This window comes from Eretmochelys imbricata, chromosome 6 (genome assembly GCF_965152235.1).
Source record: "Eretmochelys imbricata isolate rEreImb1 chromosome 6, rEreImb1.hap1, whole genome shotgun sequence".
NCBI classification, from domain to species: domain Eukaryota; kingdom Metazoa; phylum Chordata; order Testudines; family Cheloniidae; genus Eretmochelys; species Eretmochelys imbricata.
Genome location: NC_135577.1, coordinates 102,165,659 through 102,180,532, shown reverse-complemented (window position 1 = coordinate 102,180,532; position 14,874 = coordinate 102,165,659). Strand labels below are relative to the sequence as shown.

Sequence of the window (14,874 nt, the reverse complement as noted above, 5' to 3'; positions counted from 1 at the left end):
CCCTCTACCCAAGAGGAATATTAAGGTTGCAAAATCAAGCATTCAAAAATTAGGAAATGTCAGAATTAAGGTTGCCTAAATAGCCTTAATCCAGTCCCCTTATGCATATGTATTATGATTAAGGTTGCATTTCTATCACGGAAGTCACAGAAGTAATGGATTCTGTGACTTTCTGTGACTTTTGCAGTGGCTGCTGCATCTGTCTCAGGTGCTGTCCGAGCTGGACAGCAGCAGCGGTTTTGGCTAGGGCAGTGGGTAGATGTGAGGGGTGGCGCTTACCTGGATGGGGGAATCCCCGGCTCCCACTGGCATGTTCCTGCAGCCCCTAGGCAGAAGGGCCAGGGGGCTCCATGTGCTGCCTGCGACTGCAAGCACCGCCCCCACAGCTCCCATTGGCTGCGGTTCCTGGCTAATGGCGCTTGCAGCAGGAGCAGAGTGTGGAGCCCCCCTGGCTTCCCATCCCCCTAGGAGTTGCAGGAACATGTCGATCGGAGCCGGGTAGGGAGCCTGCCAGGCCTCCCCCCAGCAGGGGTTCCAGGCTGCATGCTTGGGCTGCCCCTCCCCGAGCACCAGCAGGGGTCCCGGACTGCCCCCCCGCCCCGCACCAGTGGGGGTCCCAGGCCATGCACCACCACCCGCACTCCCCCACCCTTCCTGGGCTGCGTGCAGCTGCCCGCCCTCCCCCCGACCCAGTGACAGCAGGGGTCCTGAGGCATGCACCGCCACTCACCTCCCCCCCAGCATGAGCAGGGGTCCCAGGTCACCACCCCCCAGCACCTGGTACATCCCCCCCAGAGCACCCCAGCTCAAGTTTGAGTAAGGGGTATATAGTAAAAGTCATGGACAGGTCACGGGCCATGAATTTTTGTTTAATGCCCGTGACCTGTCCATGACTTTTACTAAAAATACTCGTGACTAAAACTTAGCCTTACTTATGATATGGTCTTTAAATATACAATCAAATAACTTTTCTTTTTCTACAAGACCCTTGCCTCATTCTCTGAAATGGCTGAACCACTTCAGCTGATACTCTTTGCAAACTTCAACTGTTCAGACAGAAATTTTTTGAAAGCTATAAACATCTGAAAACAAGATCTTGTAATTGAAAGTATTTTGCACCCTTCATTGTAAGGGGTGCTACTAGTTCTGCCTATAATTTTGCCAGTGTAGGGACAGAAGAGAGGTGGCTTGCACCTTCTTTCTTTGGGGTTGCCAGGGACAGTTTAGCCCATGTGCAGGTTAGACCAGTCATCACACTGCCTTTCTTGTACTCCTTTAACAGGGCCCAATAGCCCATTGCAAGACAAAATACAACCTCGTTGCAGTTATGTCACCACAATGCCTCCTGCAACTGGGACTGCTGCAGAAGCACTACAAAGCTAATAGTATTCACTGGTAATGTAAAGGGGCCCACTAAAATTACAGACTCTGAATTACAGATGTCTTTAATTTTAATGTACAATATTTTCTAAGCAGATTAAAAATTATAGCTCTCTATACTGAATGTCCACATATAACAGATTTGCTGATACAAGACTGTCTCTATATCAGAAACTTTCTTGGTATTTTCCAAGCTGTTCATGCAAAGCCCTCTAATATTAAGGAACACCAACTTGAAAATGACATCTCTGTCAGAAAATTATGTACTTTAAGATTTAGTGAAAGACTGTCTTGTTTTTCAGTTTATAAACTGTGTATTTGACAGGTCTTTATGTGGGTGTGCCGGGATGCATCCAAGCAGAATAACTTTCAGGATTAGAGGCATGAGTTGCTCTCTCTCTCTGAAAAGACCCTTATAAATATCCCCAGAGGAGCAGAAAAACCCTTCTGAATATTTTTCAGAAATTAAAAAAAAAAAAAAAAATCCAACAAATGAGCACATGCTATTTAAATAGCACACTATTAGAAAACAGATTTAACTTGAACTTTTTTGAAATTGACATTGTGCCTTTAAAAATGGCATCAATGGCTACCTGTTTGTATTTATATAAACTGTAAAGCATCAAAATGTAGAATAAGAGATGGACTACCAGAAGCAAGTTTATTTCATTGGAGTCTATCAGAACTGGGCTCTCTGCCTGAATTGAACAGAACTGTCAAATGTGATTAGTGCCATTGAAAGTAACAATGCAAATTAGCATTTTATTATACATTCAATCTCTAAAAGAGAAAGCATGAACATGAGCCAGCAGCAGTCTGCAGGAAGAAACCAGGAGAGACTATAAGTAAGATTCAGAAGGAAAGAAGTAACTTACTTATACCTGGTTTTAACAGACACGAAAGGAAAAGCAGGTAAACAAGGATATAATAATGGATAAAGGAAACCAGAAGATAGGAGTAGGACAGCAAAAGAACTATGCCCAATCCAGCTAGGAAATTGGATGAGGTCAAGAAAAAACTCAGATGTTTGTAAACTAACGTGAGGGGCCTTGGCACCAAAATGGAGGAATTAGAACCACCAATGCAGGTTGTGAAACCCAATATCAGAGGGATAACAGAAATATGGCAGAATAGCAGTCATGACTGGAATATAGGAACTATCGGGTACGTACTGTTCAGGAGAGAAAGAAGTAAAGATACTAAGGTAGCATTGTAAAGAAACGAGAAGAGATAACAAAACAGAAAGAAAAGGAGTACTTGTGGCACCTTAGAGACTAACCAATTTATTTGAGCATAAGCTTTCATGAGCTACAGTGAGCTGTACCTCACGAAAGCTTATGCACTGTAGCTCACGAAAGCTTATGCTCAAATAAATTGGTTAGTCTCTAAGGTGCCACAAGTACTCCTTTTCTTTTTGCAAATACAGACTAACACGGCTGCTACTCTGAAATAAAACAGAATCCATTTGGGCCAAAATCACTTTGGGGAAGGACTGTAAAAGAGGTTCTATTGTGCACGTGTTAAGGATTTGCTATAGACCTCTAGGGTCAGCTTTGGACATGGATAGAAGTCCCTTATTATTAAAGGGAGAACTACTACGGTAAATTGTCATTATGGGAGTGTTTCTTCTCTAATCTATAGCTTGGAAGTTAATCTCTACTAATAATGGTAGGCCCAGTGAGGCACTAGATGACTGGATTCTTCACCAAATCCCTGAATGATGAGAGGTGATGCTACTTTCGACTTGGTTTGGGTAAACAGTGATGAGGCTATAGAAGAAAGCCTTGGATTGAGTGATCATGAGGTAAAAATTAAATGGAAAGAGAATCAAAAACAGGTTAGTAACAGGTATTCAATTTAAAAATGGCAGACTTTGGGAAACTAAGGCAACTAGTTAGTGAAGTTAAATGGATGGAAGAGCTCAGGGGCTTAAAGAAATTCCAAACCTCCTACAAATTTAAGTCAGAGGTGTAAACATTTATCTGGAATTTGCATCCCAAATAAGGTGAAAAAAATTACAGGGAAAGGCTCCAGCCCTAACTTGATGAATAAACACCTCAAAAAGGACAGTAGGAGTAAAAAGAGAATATACAAGGAAGAGAAGAAGGGATACGTCAGCAAAGAAAGCTACAGCTTGGAAGTCAAAAAGTACAGACATAAAGTGAGAATTGCCAAAAGTCAAGCTCAGTTTTGTTCAAACCACAGTGCTGCAACTGCACAATCAGTACCCAATAAATAATTATTATAGTTAGGTCCACCATCTTGTCAAACTCTGATTAGGGAAATGAAGTAAAATGTGAGCAGACCTGTTATTCTAACCAGTAGATGATATAGTAATACTCATACACAACAGCAAATCTTTCAAATGGTACAGAAAGGACATAAACAAAAACAACAAACAGCCTGACTGAAAACAAGTGTTGCAATACATAACTGTAAATCTAATGAAGCTGTACCTTATCACTAAGGCTGCATGTGTGTCATGGAAGTCACGAATTCCGTGATTTTCTGTGACTTCTGCAGCAGCCAGTGCGGTTGGCTCAGGGGCTACCAGAGCTGGGCAGCCCCTGGGCCAGCAGTTGCAGCAGTTTGGGTGCGGGAGGGAGCTCAGGGCTAGGGCAGGGTATTGGAGTGTGGGACAGCGCTTACCTGGGGGGGTGGTCCCCAGCTCCCACTGGCATGTCCCTGTAGCTCCTAGGTGGAGGGGCCAGGGAGCTCCGCATGCTGCCCGCAACAGCCGCCTTCGCAGCTGCCATTGGCTGCAGTTCCTGGCCAATGGGAGCTGTGGAGCTGGTGCTTGTGGCAGGAGCAGTGTGCAGAGCCCTCCTGGCCACCCCTCCCCTAGGAGCTGCAGAGACATGCTGGTTGGAGCCAGGTAGGGAGCCTGCCAGCCCCGCCAACCATCTGCCCCTTCCCAGCACCAGCAAGGGTCCCAGGCCGTATGCTGCCGCCCCGCTCCAGCACCAGCGGGGGTCCCAGGCCACACGCTGCCGGGACCGCCCCCCCAGGGGACCCTTGGCCCAAGTTTTAGTTAAGGGTATATAGTGAAAGTCATGGATAGGTCACAGGCTGTGAATTTTTGTTTACTGCCCATGACTTTTACTAAAAATACTTCTGACTAAAACTTAGCCTTACTTATCACTAACAGAATTATATCTGGGTCAGAGGGAAACATAGGAATCTGCTTAACAGGTGGCATATTGTTTCCACAATGTAAAAGCTGCAGAGATCTAAGTGAGCGTGAAGGCCTAATATAATTCTAAACGCACAGTTCTTGTTTTCTTAAAAATTAACCAAAAAATCAGTTTCCTATTAATATATCTCCCAGCCCACTTAATATGAAAATAAACCAAATTACATAACTCAAATACCTATTCATGAATTGATGTATTTCTGTAATAGGTTCTCCTCTCCTCACACCACAAGATATTTAGTGAGTATAACAGCAGACATAACACTCCCCCATCACATTTAACAAGTATCTGGTAACAATCTAACATTGCTTATTTACACTATCTTACTGTTAGTTTGGCCTTTCACCTGTTACAAAGGCTGTTTTATCTTCAAGTAAACACAATCTTTGTCTTCCATTTTACCCTGTCTCTTATTGCTCCCCAGAAAAGAATCTAATGCTCTTTTGTATTTGCTACAATTCTAAGGAAAGACAACTTTGCTCTGACACCATGCAGCCGGAGTCTCTTCCTAGCAGACTTTCTTCCTGCTTCCTCCTTCTACATTAAGGTTACGTGCAAACAGGAAACACTAAGCCACATATGTATTTAAAGACATAGACACACTCATTCTAAAACTATATCCATCACTCTTCCTTTACCTCCCTGTTCCCTTTAAACAGGAATATTCTAACGGCCTGTCCAATTAAGGCCTGCACTGACAATTTGCCAGGAGACTGAGTGCTGCACCTAATCTGTATGCAACTGAACAGACTGAAGATACCATTGTGTTTAATATTAGGTGCATCTCACAGATACTACAGATCTTAGCACCATAGGCAACAAGAATGCCTGCTTCAGCAGAAATGCCTCATGTTTTGAGCCCAAGTGTTAAAAAAATCGTGAGTCAGACCCCAAAATATCATGACTGGCTTAAAAATGGAGTTTTTTTAAATCATAATTTTTGGGTTCTCTTTATTTGCCTTCTAATTTTCAAGACAATAGGGTAAATATGCTTCACATTTTCAAGCTTTTCTCCATAACCATGGGGACAAGAAATTATTTTAAAAAATTAAAGCCGACATCTTGATTCTCATAGCACGATCTTTAAGAAAAAAACACATTGTGTAATGACAGGTTTCAGAGTAGCAGCCGTGTTCGTCTGTATCCACAAAAAGAAAAGGAGGACTTGTGCTACTCTCTAAGGTGCCACAAGTCCTCCTTTTCTTTTTACCATATTGTGTGAGACTTGCAGTAAAACCAGAAGAGGTGCCAACACTGTCTTAGTGCAAAAGCTGATTGTATTGAAACTGGATCTTAACCTGTTTGCAACATAAGCCTGGGCCAGATGATTTTCTCTTCTGTCCCCGAGCCTGGTACCATTCAGCAGTGCCTACTCTAGCTGCATCCTAGAAGCTGCATTCCACAATCCTGTGTACATATCAGCTATTTTCAGTGGAAGGAAAGGTATCTGCTTCTGCTGACCTGCCAAAGATCTGGGAGAATCAGTTTCAATTTATATACTGTTCAGACTGGCTTAACCCCTGACTTCTGTGCTCTGCAGGAATGCCAAATGAGGTGAGGTGGAATATGTGCCACTTCTAAGCATATGTGCAACATGCATTTGCTGGCACAGTGGTTGGATCATTAGCTTCCCCAGCCTGGGGTGGGTAAAGATGGGGAGCCGGACACGAATGCTGATCTATGCTCCCCATATGTGCCACTACCTGTTGTCTCCAGTCACCATACTGCTCAGATTGAGGTGTCAAATTGTATACTGGGAGCTTGAAGTCTCTTAGCCACTGTATATGCACCTAAATAAATAGATATGGGCTGTAGTGCTGTGAGAGAGAGGATGCATTGCATGCTGGGGGACTTGGTTTTGCTGTGGGTTGTGTTATCAGGATCAAGACAGACCACTGGGTTTTGTTGTATCTCTGGAATGGAGCTAGGACATCTTACACCTAATGTTGCAGGATGTATCACTGAGATTGATATAAAGAAAAGGAGTACTTGTGGCACCTTAGAGACTAACCAATTTATTTTAGCATGAGTATCTGATGAAGTGAGCTGTAGCTCACGAAAGCTCATGCTAAAATAAATTGGTTAGTCTCTAAGGTGCCACAAGTACTCCTTTTCTTTTTGCGAATACAGACTAACACGGCTGTTACTCTGAAACCTGAGATTGATATAGTACACTGCATACTGGAACCTGCCTTTGCTGCAGGTCATGCTGCTGGGACCGAGTGGTTTCCTTAAAATTCACCTTTGCCAGAGAGCCTAAAAAAACCCTTGATTTTGAAAGGCTAGTCAGCTGGTGTGCTATGACGGCTGTTTATTACACTTACCGTTATCCTTTAACTGTTACCATCTGCTCCTCCAACCTCCTCGTTGCACCCAGCTTTTGCCTCTCGTTTATGTAGACAGGTCTCTGGGATGGGGCCCACCGATTTGTTGCAGATGCACAGAAGTTACCACCGGGGTTCCTCACTAACAAGTAGGTAGCGCACGGCGCTGTACTCCCAGCAGCCGCTTCAGTGCTCCCGTCTCGCTCTGTCTCTCTCATTAGTATTCCCACCTCCAAGGGCCGGAAACCATCTTCTCTCTCTTCCCCCTCAGCAACGAGGGGGGGGCCCGAACTCTTCCCTTCCTTCTCCCACCTTCCCCCTTAGGGGGCTGGCAGACCAGCTAGCCCCGGGACCCATCTCCGCTTTCCGGGAATAGGAGAGCTAGGGTCGCCTCATGGGGGGGGGGTAACCTCTTATTCCCTCCCCCCCACTATCGCGCCCCTCCTTTTCCCAGAATTATCGGAGGTCCGAGCCGGAGGGGGCACTCCTCCTGCTCTCAGCCTAGAATGACTGGCAGTCGCAAGGAGTCAGTCAGCATCGTCCCTTCATCTCCAGGCGACCTAGCACCCGCCCACTTCAGGGGGCTGGCGGGAATGTTTACAAATAAAACGTCGGGTAGGCGGGGGAAACGAAAGAAGGGAAGGCAGGGGGAGCAAGCGATTAGCGCAACCCTCAACCAATAGGGCAGCGCGCCACTCGGCGGATAGGGGGTGGGGACCTAATGTCCAACGGTCTCTGACCAACCGTCGCTCGATGTGCAGGCGCGCGCGCCAATGAGCTCTCAGCTCTCCACCCTTCCTCTCTGAGGAATGGAGAAATGAGGGGAGGGAGGACAGTGAGTAGAGTCTCTTATTAGTCCTCCTCCTCGTATACCCCCCCACCCCCGTCCCGCCGCCTGGGCTAGGTTCCCATCTCACTGTTGTTGGGTAGGGAGGGGAGCCGGAGCGAGGGGGGAGCTACAGGGACTGTATTTTGGGGAGGCGGGATTTTAATGTTGCTTTTATTTTTTGTTTGTTTAATGTTATGGTTAACCCCCAAATACGTCTCTGAACAATAAAATCCTGCCAGACACGGTGACCCCCCTCATCCACACGCACACCCCAGGCGGGAGGCAGAGAGAGGGGTGGGGGGTGGCGAGCCCGTGAGAAAATGGAGGGAACCTCCGGCTCTGCAGAGGAAGGGGAGCTGCCCCTCCTCACCGTCAAGCACGAGCTGAAGAACGGTGAGTGACCGCGCAGCACCCCGGGGCGGAGAGGGGGTGACGGCCACGTGGGGGTGTGGGCCTCCTAAGGGCCGAGGTGGACGCGGGTGAGCCGTGGATGAGGCCGGTGGAAGCGGAGTGAGGAGAGGGCAAGGGTGTCAATCAGGGAACGGTTGCGAGGGCAACGCGAGGTTGGGACAGGGGACGTAGCAGGGCTGGGGACGTTAGGGAGGGACAGGGTGAGCTGGGGTAAATGGAGCGGTAGGGTAGGGCCATCGATGGAGAGAAATGGGGACATCGGGCGAGAGGTGCGATGGGGGAGATGAAAGCTGAGCGGAGAAGGGAGTATGGGGGGCAGGGACACTGAGAAGGCAGGTGGAAAGGGGAGCGTGGGGTGGCGGCTCCAAGGGGGGCTCGGAGGATGTTGAGTGAGGAGGGGTCCGTGACGGGAGAGAAGCGCTGAGCATGGACGCTGGGGTGGGAGGAGAAGGGAGACTCGAGGGAGCTGAGGCGCTTGTGAGAGAACTGGGAAAAGAGAAGGCGAAACTGTCTGTCAGGTGGAGGTGAAACAGGAAAAGGGGCCTTTTAAAAATATGGATATATATTAGTATTGGGTTTTGGGTGATCTTTAAATTTGCCTAACATATAGTGTCTGAGGGTTTTGAAGGGCATAAATGGTTGGAGAATGCCTGTTGCCTACCACAAATTCACCGTATTTTCCCATGTGTGGACCTGAGTTCTAGTTTCTTTATATGTATTTTAAAAGGTGCTTTTTAAGAAATAATGGTCCAATACATTGCATCTTACTATAGTATTCACCAATCCCCCTTCTGCCCACTTAAAATTCCATGCTTTCTTTTTCTAAAGCATCATTAAGTGTCCACAGCTGTGGCAAGTACAGCTTTTTTTGGTATGTTGATAGATGATTGACTTTTCTGCCTGGATCTTCAAACCTCCTCATAATTAGATAGCAGTTTGAAAACCCTGTGTGGAAATATTTGCACAAACAAAATATGCTGTGTAATGTTTCAAAACACAGCAGGAATGCTGTTGTAAGTTGTGGTTTTATGGATGATTTTGGTATCTTGTTACTTGAAGACCCCTTCAAAAACTTAAATGTGACAGGAAGTTTTGGGCTTATTTTAAGTTTACAAAATGCACACAGTACATAGACAAAATTCATGCACAGTATTTTAAAACAGTCCATATCCTGTTACCTATGCCAACCAAAAAAAAAAATTCCTCTCTTTTCCCCTACAGCCCCAAAATAAAGTAAAATTAGCTGCACCACAAAACAATAATATGATACTTCTGTGAAGAAAAAGAGAGAGAGAGAGGTCTTAACCTGCAAGACAAAGTGTAAGAGATTCAGTCTTTGATGGATCACTTGTGAAAGTAAATTCAATAGCAAAGGACACACCACTGAGAAAGTGCAAACTCCCACCCCCAGACATTCAGATCTAAGGACTGTGTACAAAAGCTCCCCAGTTGACCTCAGCTGTCACTGCAGCACAGAGAGAGAAGCAGTCTTTTTGACAGCTAGATCCATACTACCTTATATAGGGGTTGCAATTTTGCTCTCCTTTCTATTTTTTTTAAATGAGTGAGTGTAGATACAGAACAAATTCACCTTCAGTTTTGAGATAGGGTGGTGTGTGAGGTCGTGTGGTAGGCGTAAACACAATACAACTTTATTTTATATCTTTCAGACTGCTTTATAACTAAAAACTAACACAGTTGTACAAAGATGGTATATGGAATAAAGAAATGTTTTGAAATGTGAGAGTGTGGTTTCTTTATTATCACTCTTGATTTTGGTCAACCCTTACTTTAAATTCTTTCTAGCTCTGAAAAGTCCATATATGTATTTTTAACAGAAGGCTTTTATAAACTTCTTTTTGTGTCTTCAGTAAAGATGCTTGTTTACCTAATTGCCAGACAAGAAAATGGTTAGATTGGTGTTAAGGTTGAGAGTACATATCAGTAATTTAGGGTGAAGTACATCATGGGGGCTGTTATAGTTATTCTCCTAAAAAATAAATTAAGGAAATGTACAGTTAGGGCACATAAAAAATGTTAAATCTACCTTGTAGTAACCCCTTGCAATGATCATATGATTATTAACTATATCTTAACATGTTTACATTTCTTTCAAGTTTAACCTTAGTTCTGAATTTATAATGCTTGTTATTTGGGATAATTGCAAGGATCTTAAAAGAATGGCTCAGGTGTGGGACTCTCCCTCACATCCTCTGCAGTGAAGACCGATACAAATAATTCATATTGCTTCTCCTCAATGGCCTTTATCTTTCTTGAGTACTCCTTTAGCACCTCAGTAATCCAGTCGTCCCACTTTTTGTGTGGCAGGTTTCCTGCTTCTGATGTCCTTAAAATTATTTTTGCCTGATAGTTTTTGAGTCTTTTGCTAGTTGCTCTTCAAATTCTTTTTTGGCCTGCCTAATTATACTTTTACACTTGGCTTGCCAGAGTTTATGCTCCTTTCTATATTCCTCAGTAGGATTTGACTTCCAGTTTTTAAAGGATGTCTTTTTGCCTGTAACCACTTCTTTTACTTTATTGTTTAGCCATGGTGGCACTCCTTTGGTCCTGTTACAGTGTTTTTTAATTTGGGGTATACGTTCAATTTGCGCCTCTATTTCAGTGGTTTTAAAGAGCTTCCAGGCAGCGTTCAGGCATTTCACTTTTGTGACTGTATCTTTTAATTTTTGTGTAACTAGCTTCCTCATTTTTGTGTAGTTCCCCTTTTTGAAGTTTAATGCTACCGTGGTGGGCTTCTTTGGTGTCCCCCTCCTCAGGATGTTAAATTTAATTATGTTATTGTGGCTATTATCGAGCAGTTCAGATACAGTGGAGCAGATCCTGTGCTCCACTTAAGACTAAATCAAGAGTTGCCTCTCCCCTTGTGGATTTCAGGACTGGTTGCTCTAAGAAGCAGTCATTTTATGGTATACAGAAACTTTTATCTCTGCATCTTGTCCTGAGGTGACAAGTACCCAGTCAATATGGGGATAGTTGAAATCTCCCATTATTACTGAGGTTTGTGTTTTTTAGCCTCTTTAATCTCAGAGCATTTCACAGTTGCCATCACCATCCTGGTCAGGTGGTGGGTAGTATGGCCGTATTCACTGGTATGATATGGTAGCTTTGTTCTGCCCTGGAGCAGCACTAAGCAGTCAGAACATACTAGTTGGTTAGGCTAGTTTTACAACTGCTTTGAATCACCAAAACAACCAGAGTATACACCTCAGTTTCCCCCTCCTTCCTGTGCTCCATGTTCCCCTACACATAAACACATCCCTCAATAGTTCCCTCCCATCTCTTGAATAGGTCTGGCAGAGCCAGTAGAGTAGTGGACTGGGATTCTGTAAGGAGTTGTTTTAATCTGTTTTCCTAAATAAATGTTATCTTTTTTTTTCTTTGCGGGGGGGGGGGGGGGGGGGAAAGTTGTTTTTGAGTCACAAGGTCTTGATGGAAAAGGTTAGAGGCGCCAAAACTTGGCGTATCAGGTTAACACAGTTGAGAAACCGGGTACTGTAGCTTAGAGATCTAGTCTGAGTGGTTGGACTGCAGGGTTCCACCTAGACAGAGGTGGAGGAAGCCAGGCCTATCATTCTGAAGGATGCACTTGAGAGTGACAAAAGGGGTCTTATGTGCAGCTTGCCCTTTAATTGTGCCAATCTTAAATTTAAAAAAAAAATCTTCAAATGTAGCCTACTTGGAAGATATTACAAAAGTTCAGAGGTATTGAATTTTTTTTAAAAAAATGTTGACCAGAATGCCTCAATAAACCCCACTTAAACCTTTCTTTTCCCCTCCACACTGATATTGGGTCAGCACTTCGGGCTAAGGAAGGCTAGATGTGGATCCCTTCAGGACCAGTTAGTGTAACTTGAATTGTCTGGAAAAGTTATGAAAGAACTTAGTATTCCCTGCCATCTTTCTGTCTTGCTTATAACTACTTGTAATAGAGTTTAGCATCCCCAACTTCTGAACCCTTAGTGCTGTGCACTGACTTCTCTTTTGGGGACTATAACAGTTTTAAAGGAGGTCAAACTTTTGGCTTGAACTAGTTTGCAGTGTCCCTTTCAACAATGTTTTGTAGTCACAGTGATTCTCATGAACTAATGCTGAAATCAAGACTTTCAGTTTGCATTTTTATCAACCCTTTTCCTTTCTCTTTCTAGTTCATTCTCAAAATAAAATTAAAAGTAGGGATGACAGTAGAATTGAAAAAAAATTAGATTAGTGTCTTAGAAGGAATAAAGCATTGCTATACTTTTCATATCTAATAAAACCTTAATGACTGGCAGTGTTCCAGGCATTTTATATTCTATTTCTGACATTTTAATAATAGTATTTATTGTCACTCTACTTTGAGTGTGATGCGTACAAGCTGTTTATATAAACAACCGAATGTAGAAAATCTTTATCATAGGGTTTGCAGGTTTTTTACAGTTCTAAAATAGATAAAATTTTATAGCTCAACCCAGTGTGGCTTGCAAATTTGAGAAATGTAGGTAAATGTACCATATTGTTGGCTTGTTCCTAATATGTTTATTTGCTGTATTAACCCAGGAGTGGCTTCAAAACTGCATAGTAGTTACATTTGAGAGCCTTCTGGAAGGTGCAGAATGCCTTCACTTACCACTGAAGTTAATAGGAGTTGAGGGTGCTCAGCACTTCACAAGGGGCTAGATTCAATCACCTCTCCATATGGACTGGAGAGTGTAGTGTGTGTCAATTTCCACCCCTCCTTGCTCCAGCCAAGAGCAGTAAACTGACTGTGGCACGGTCTCCGGCCTTCAGGAGGGAGTCCTGTAGGGTTAGGAACCATGTGGGTCATGGGTTCAAGAGTAGTAAATGTGTAGGTCAGGTTTGGGAAGTGGAAAGCCCATGAGTAGTTGGTACAGGGCTGGGGATGCACATTGTTCCACCATCGTCAAACTGGTCCTGCAGAGAGTACTTGGGGAAATGCTTAGTTAGCTCCTGAGTTTGGCCGTTCTGCTAGCTTGGGTGGCCTTTTCCCTTTGTAGATGCTGAAAGATCTGCAAGGCTTGGGGTCTGGTTTCACAGCATATCTTTCCTTTCCAAAATAGAATGATCTGGGAGGAACTCAAGTAAGGAGATTCTTATGGAATTTCTGCTGTAGCCTGTTCCTACACCCAAGTTAAGACCTTGAGCATGTTGAAGGATTTCAATGGTCACCGATAATTCATCTCTTCTTAAATATTTAATTGCCTATCTGGAAGAATTGTCCTTCCTGCTAATTAAATATTACTTGTACACAATGCTTTGGTAGACTTCAGCTTGCCATTTTTAAAAAGGCAGACAGAAAATACCATGTCCCAGCACAAGGCTTTGTGCAATTCTTTATGCACTCAGTGCCAGCTTCCCCGGTTGTTACTGCTTCAAATGAGAGGTCCAAGCAGATCCCAATACAGTCTGCTTCTAAGGAGAAGGCCTTTAAATGACTAGATCTGTTTGCCAGAAAAGCCTATTCCATAGTGAGCTTCCACATGAGGATATCCAACTGTGTGGCATTGCTTAAAAAATATTCTTTTGTTAATTGGGACTCAGTCTTAGAACTCTCATCCAAACTGTCAGAAGTCTATAGAGACCAGTTTGACATTTTGTCTCAGAAGGTCATCTGGTCAAAAAAGACATCTGTTCAGACAATCACTGATACAGTGGATACAACTTCTTGCTTGGTGGAAAATGCCATAGCAACGTGACAGTCTGTGGCTGGAATTCTTAAGCATTTGTTAAGAATTAACAGACGATGTTTGAGGATCTGCCTCTGAAGGACTTCAGCTGTTCCCTCTCCCTCCCCCTCTCCCCCGCAAAAAAACCCCACCCCAAAATCCCCTAATGAGTGAGGTCTCTTAAAGATTCCACAACAATACTCTGCTCTTTAGGAACATATGTGCTACCTCCTAAGTGACATCAGTATAAACTTCAGCCAGCCTAGACAATCTTTGTATTAGCACAAACAAGCTGACATGTCTAGGAGGAAAGGGAAACCCTTCAAATACAGGCAGTCTGCATCAGCAACTGGAGCTTCTGCCCACCAAGGTTCAGCTTCTACCAAGCAAACCATTTAACAATAAGGGTGAGACACTGTACCATCTCTATCATCTGTTCTGGAACCCTATCCACACCCTGCCCCCTGACAGGCCCCCTGGGACTCCCACACCATATCCAACCCCCGCCCTGTTTCCCATCCCCTGACTGCCCCCCCCCAGAACATCCAACCCATCCAACTGCCCCCCATCCCCTGACTGCCCGCCCCCCCCCAGAACCTCCATCCCATCCAGATGATTAACAGGATAATGCACAAACTGAAAACCTCTTCCACATGGCCCCCTGTCCCCTGACTGCCCCCCAGGAGCCCTTGCCCCTTATCCAACACCCCCGATCCCTGCCCCCTTACTATGCTGCTCAGAGTGGCAGGACTGGCTTATTAGAAAGTCTGGGAGGTGGGCGGGCGCAAGTTGTGCTGCCCGGCAGGAGTGGCTGGCCAGAGTGCTCCCTGCATGGCGGCGTGGCTGCGGGGAAAAGCCAGGAACTAGCCTCCCCGGCCGGGAGCTCAGGGGCCGGGCAGGACAGTCCCGCAGGCTGGATGTGGCTCACGGGCCATAGTTTGCCCACCTCTGTTATAGGTGTATCAGTGATCGTCTGGGGTGCCCACTTGAGGCACCTTCAGTCTCTAGCCCTTTGGTTGTCACAGGAGTAATCTCTCCACATAAACATGCTG

General features: G+C 44.7%; 2 protein-coding genes across 2 annotated transcripts in view; one reads left to right on the top strand and one right to left on the bottom strand.

The window, feature by feature from the left end:
- DGLUCY (D-glutamate cyclase) overlaps positions 1-7,385 on the bottom strand; it is a 116,605-nt gene extending 109,220 nt beyond the window's left edge. Inside the window, exon 1 of the mRNA XM_077819266.1 lies at positions 6,899-7,385. The gene's annotated coding sequence lies outside the window, so the exon portion shown is untranslated. The remainder of the gene's footprint in view (positions 1-6,898) is intronic.
- Positions 7,386-7,787: 402 nt separating this feature from the next.
- RPS6KA5 (ribosomal protein S6 kinase A5) overlaps positions 7,788-14,874 on the top strand; it is a 194,305-nt gene continuing 187,218 nt past the window's right edge. Inside the window, exon 1 of the mRNA XM_077819264.1 lies at positions 7,788-8,120. Coding sequence (XP_077675390.1) covers positions 8,048-8,120 — 73 coding nt within the window. The 5' untranslated portion in view covers positions 7,788-8,047. The remainder of the gene's footprint in view (positions 8,121-14,874) is intronic.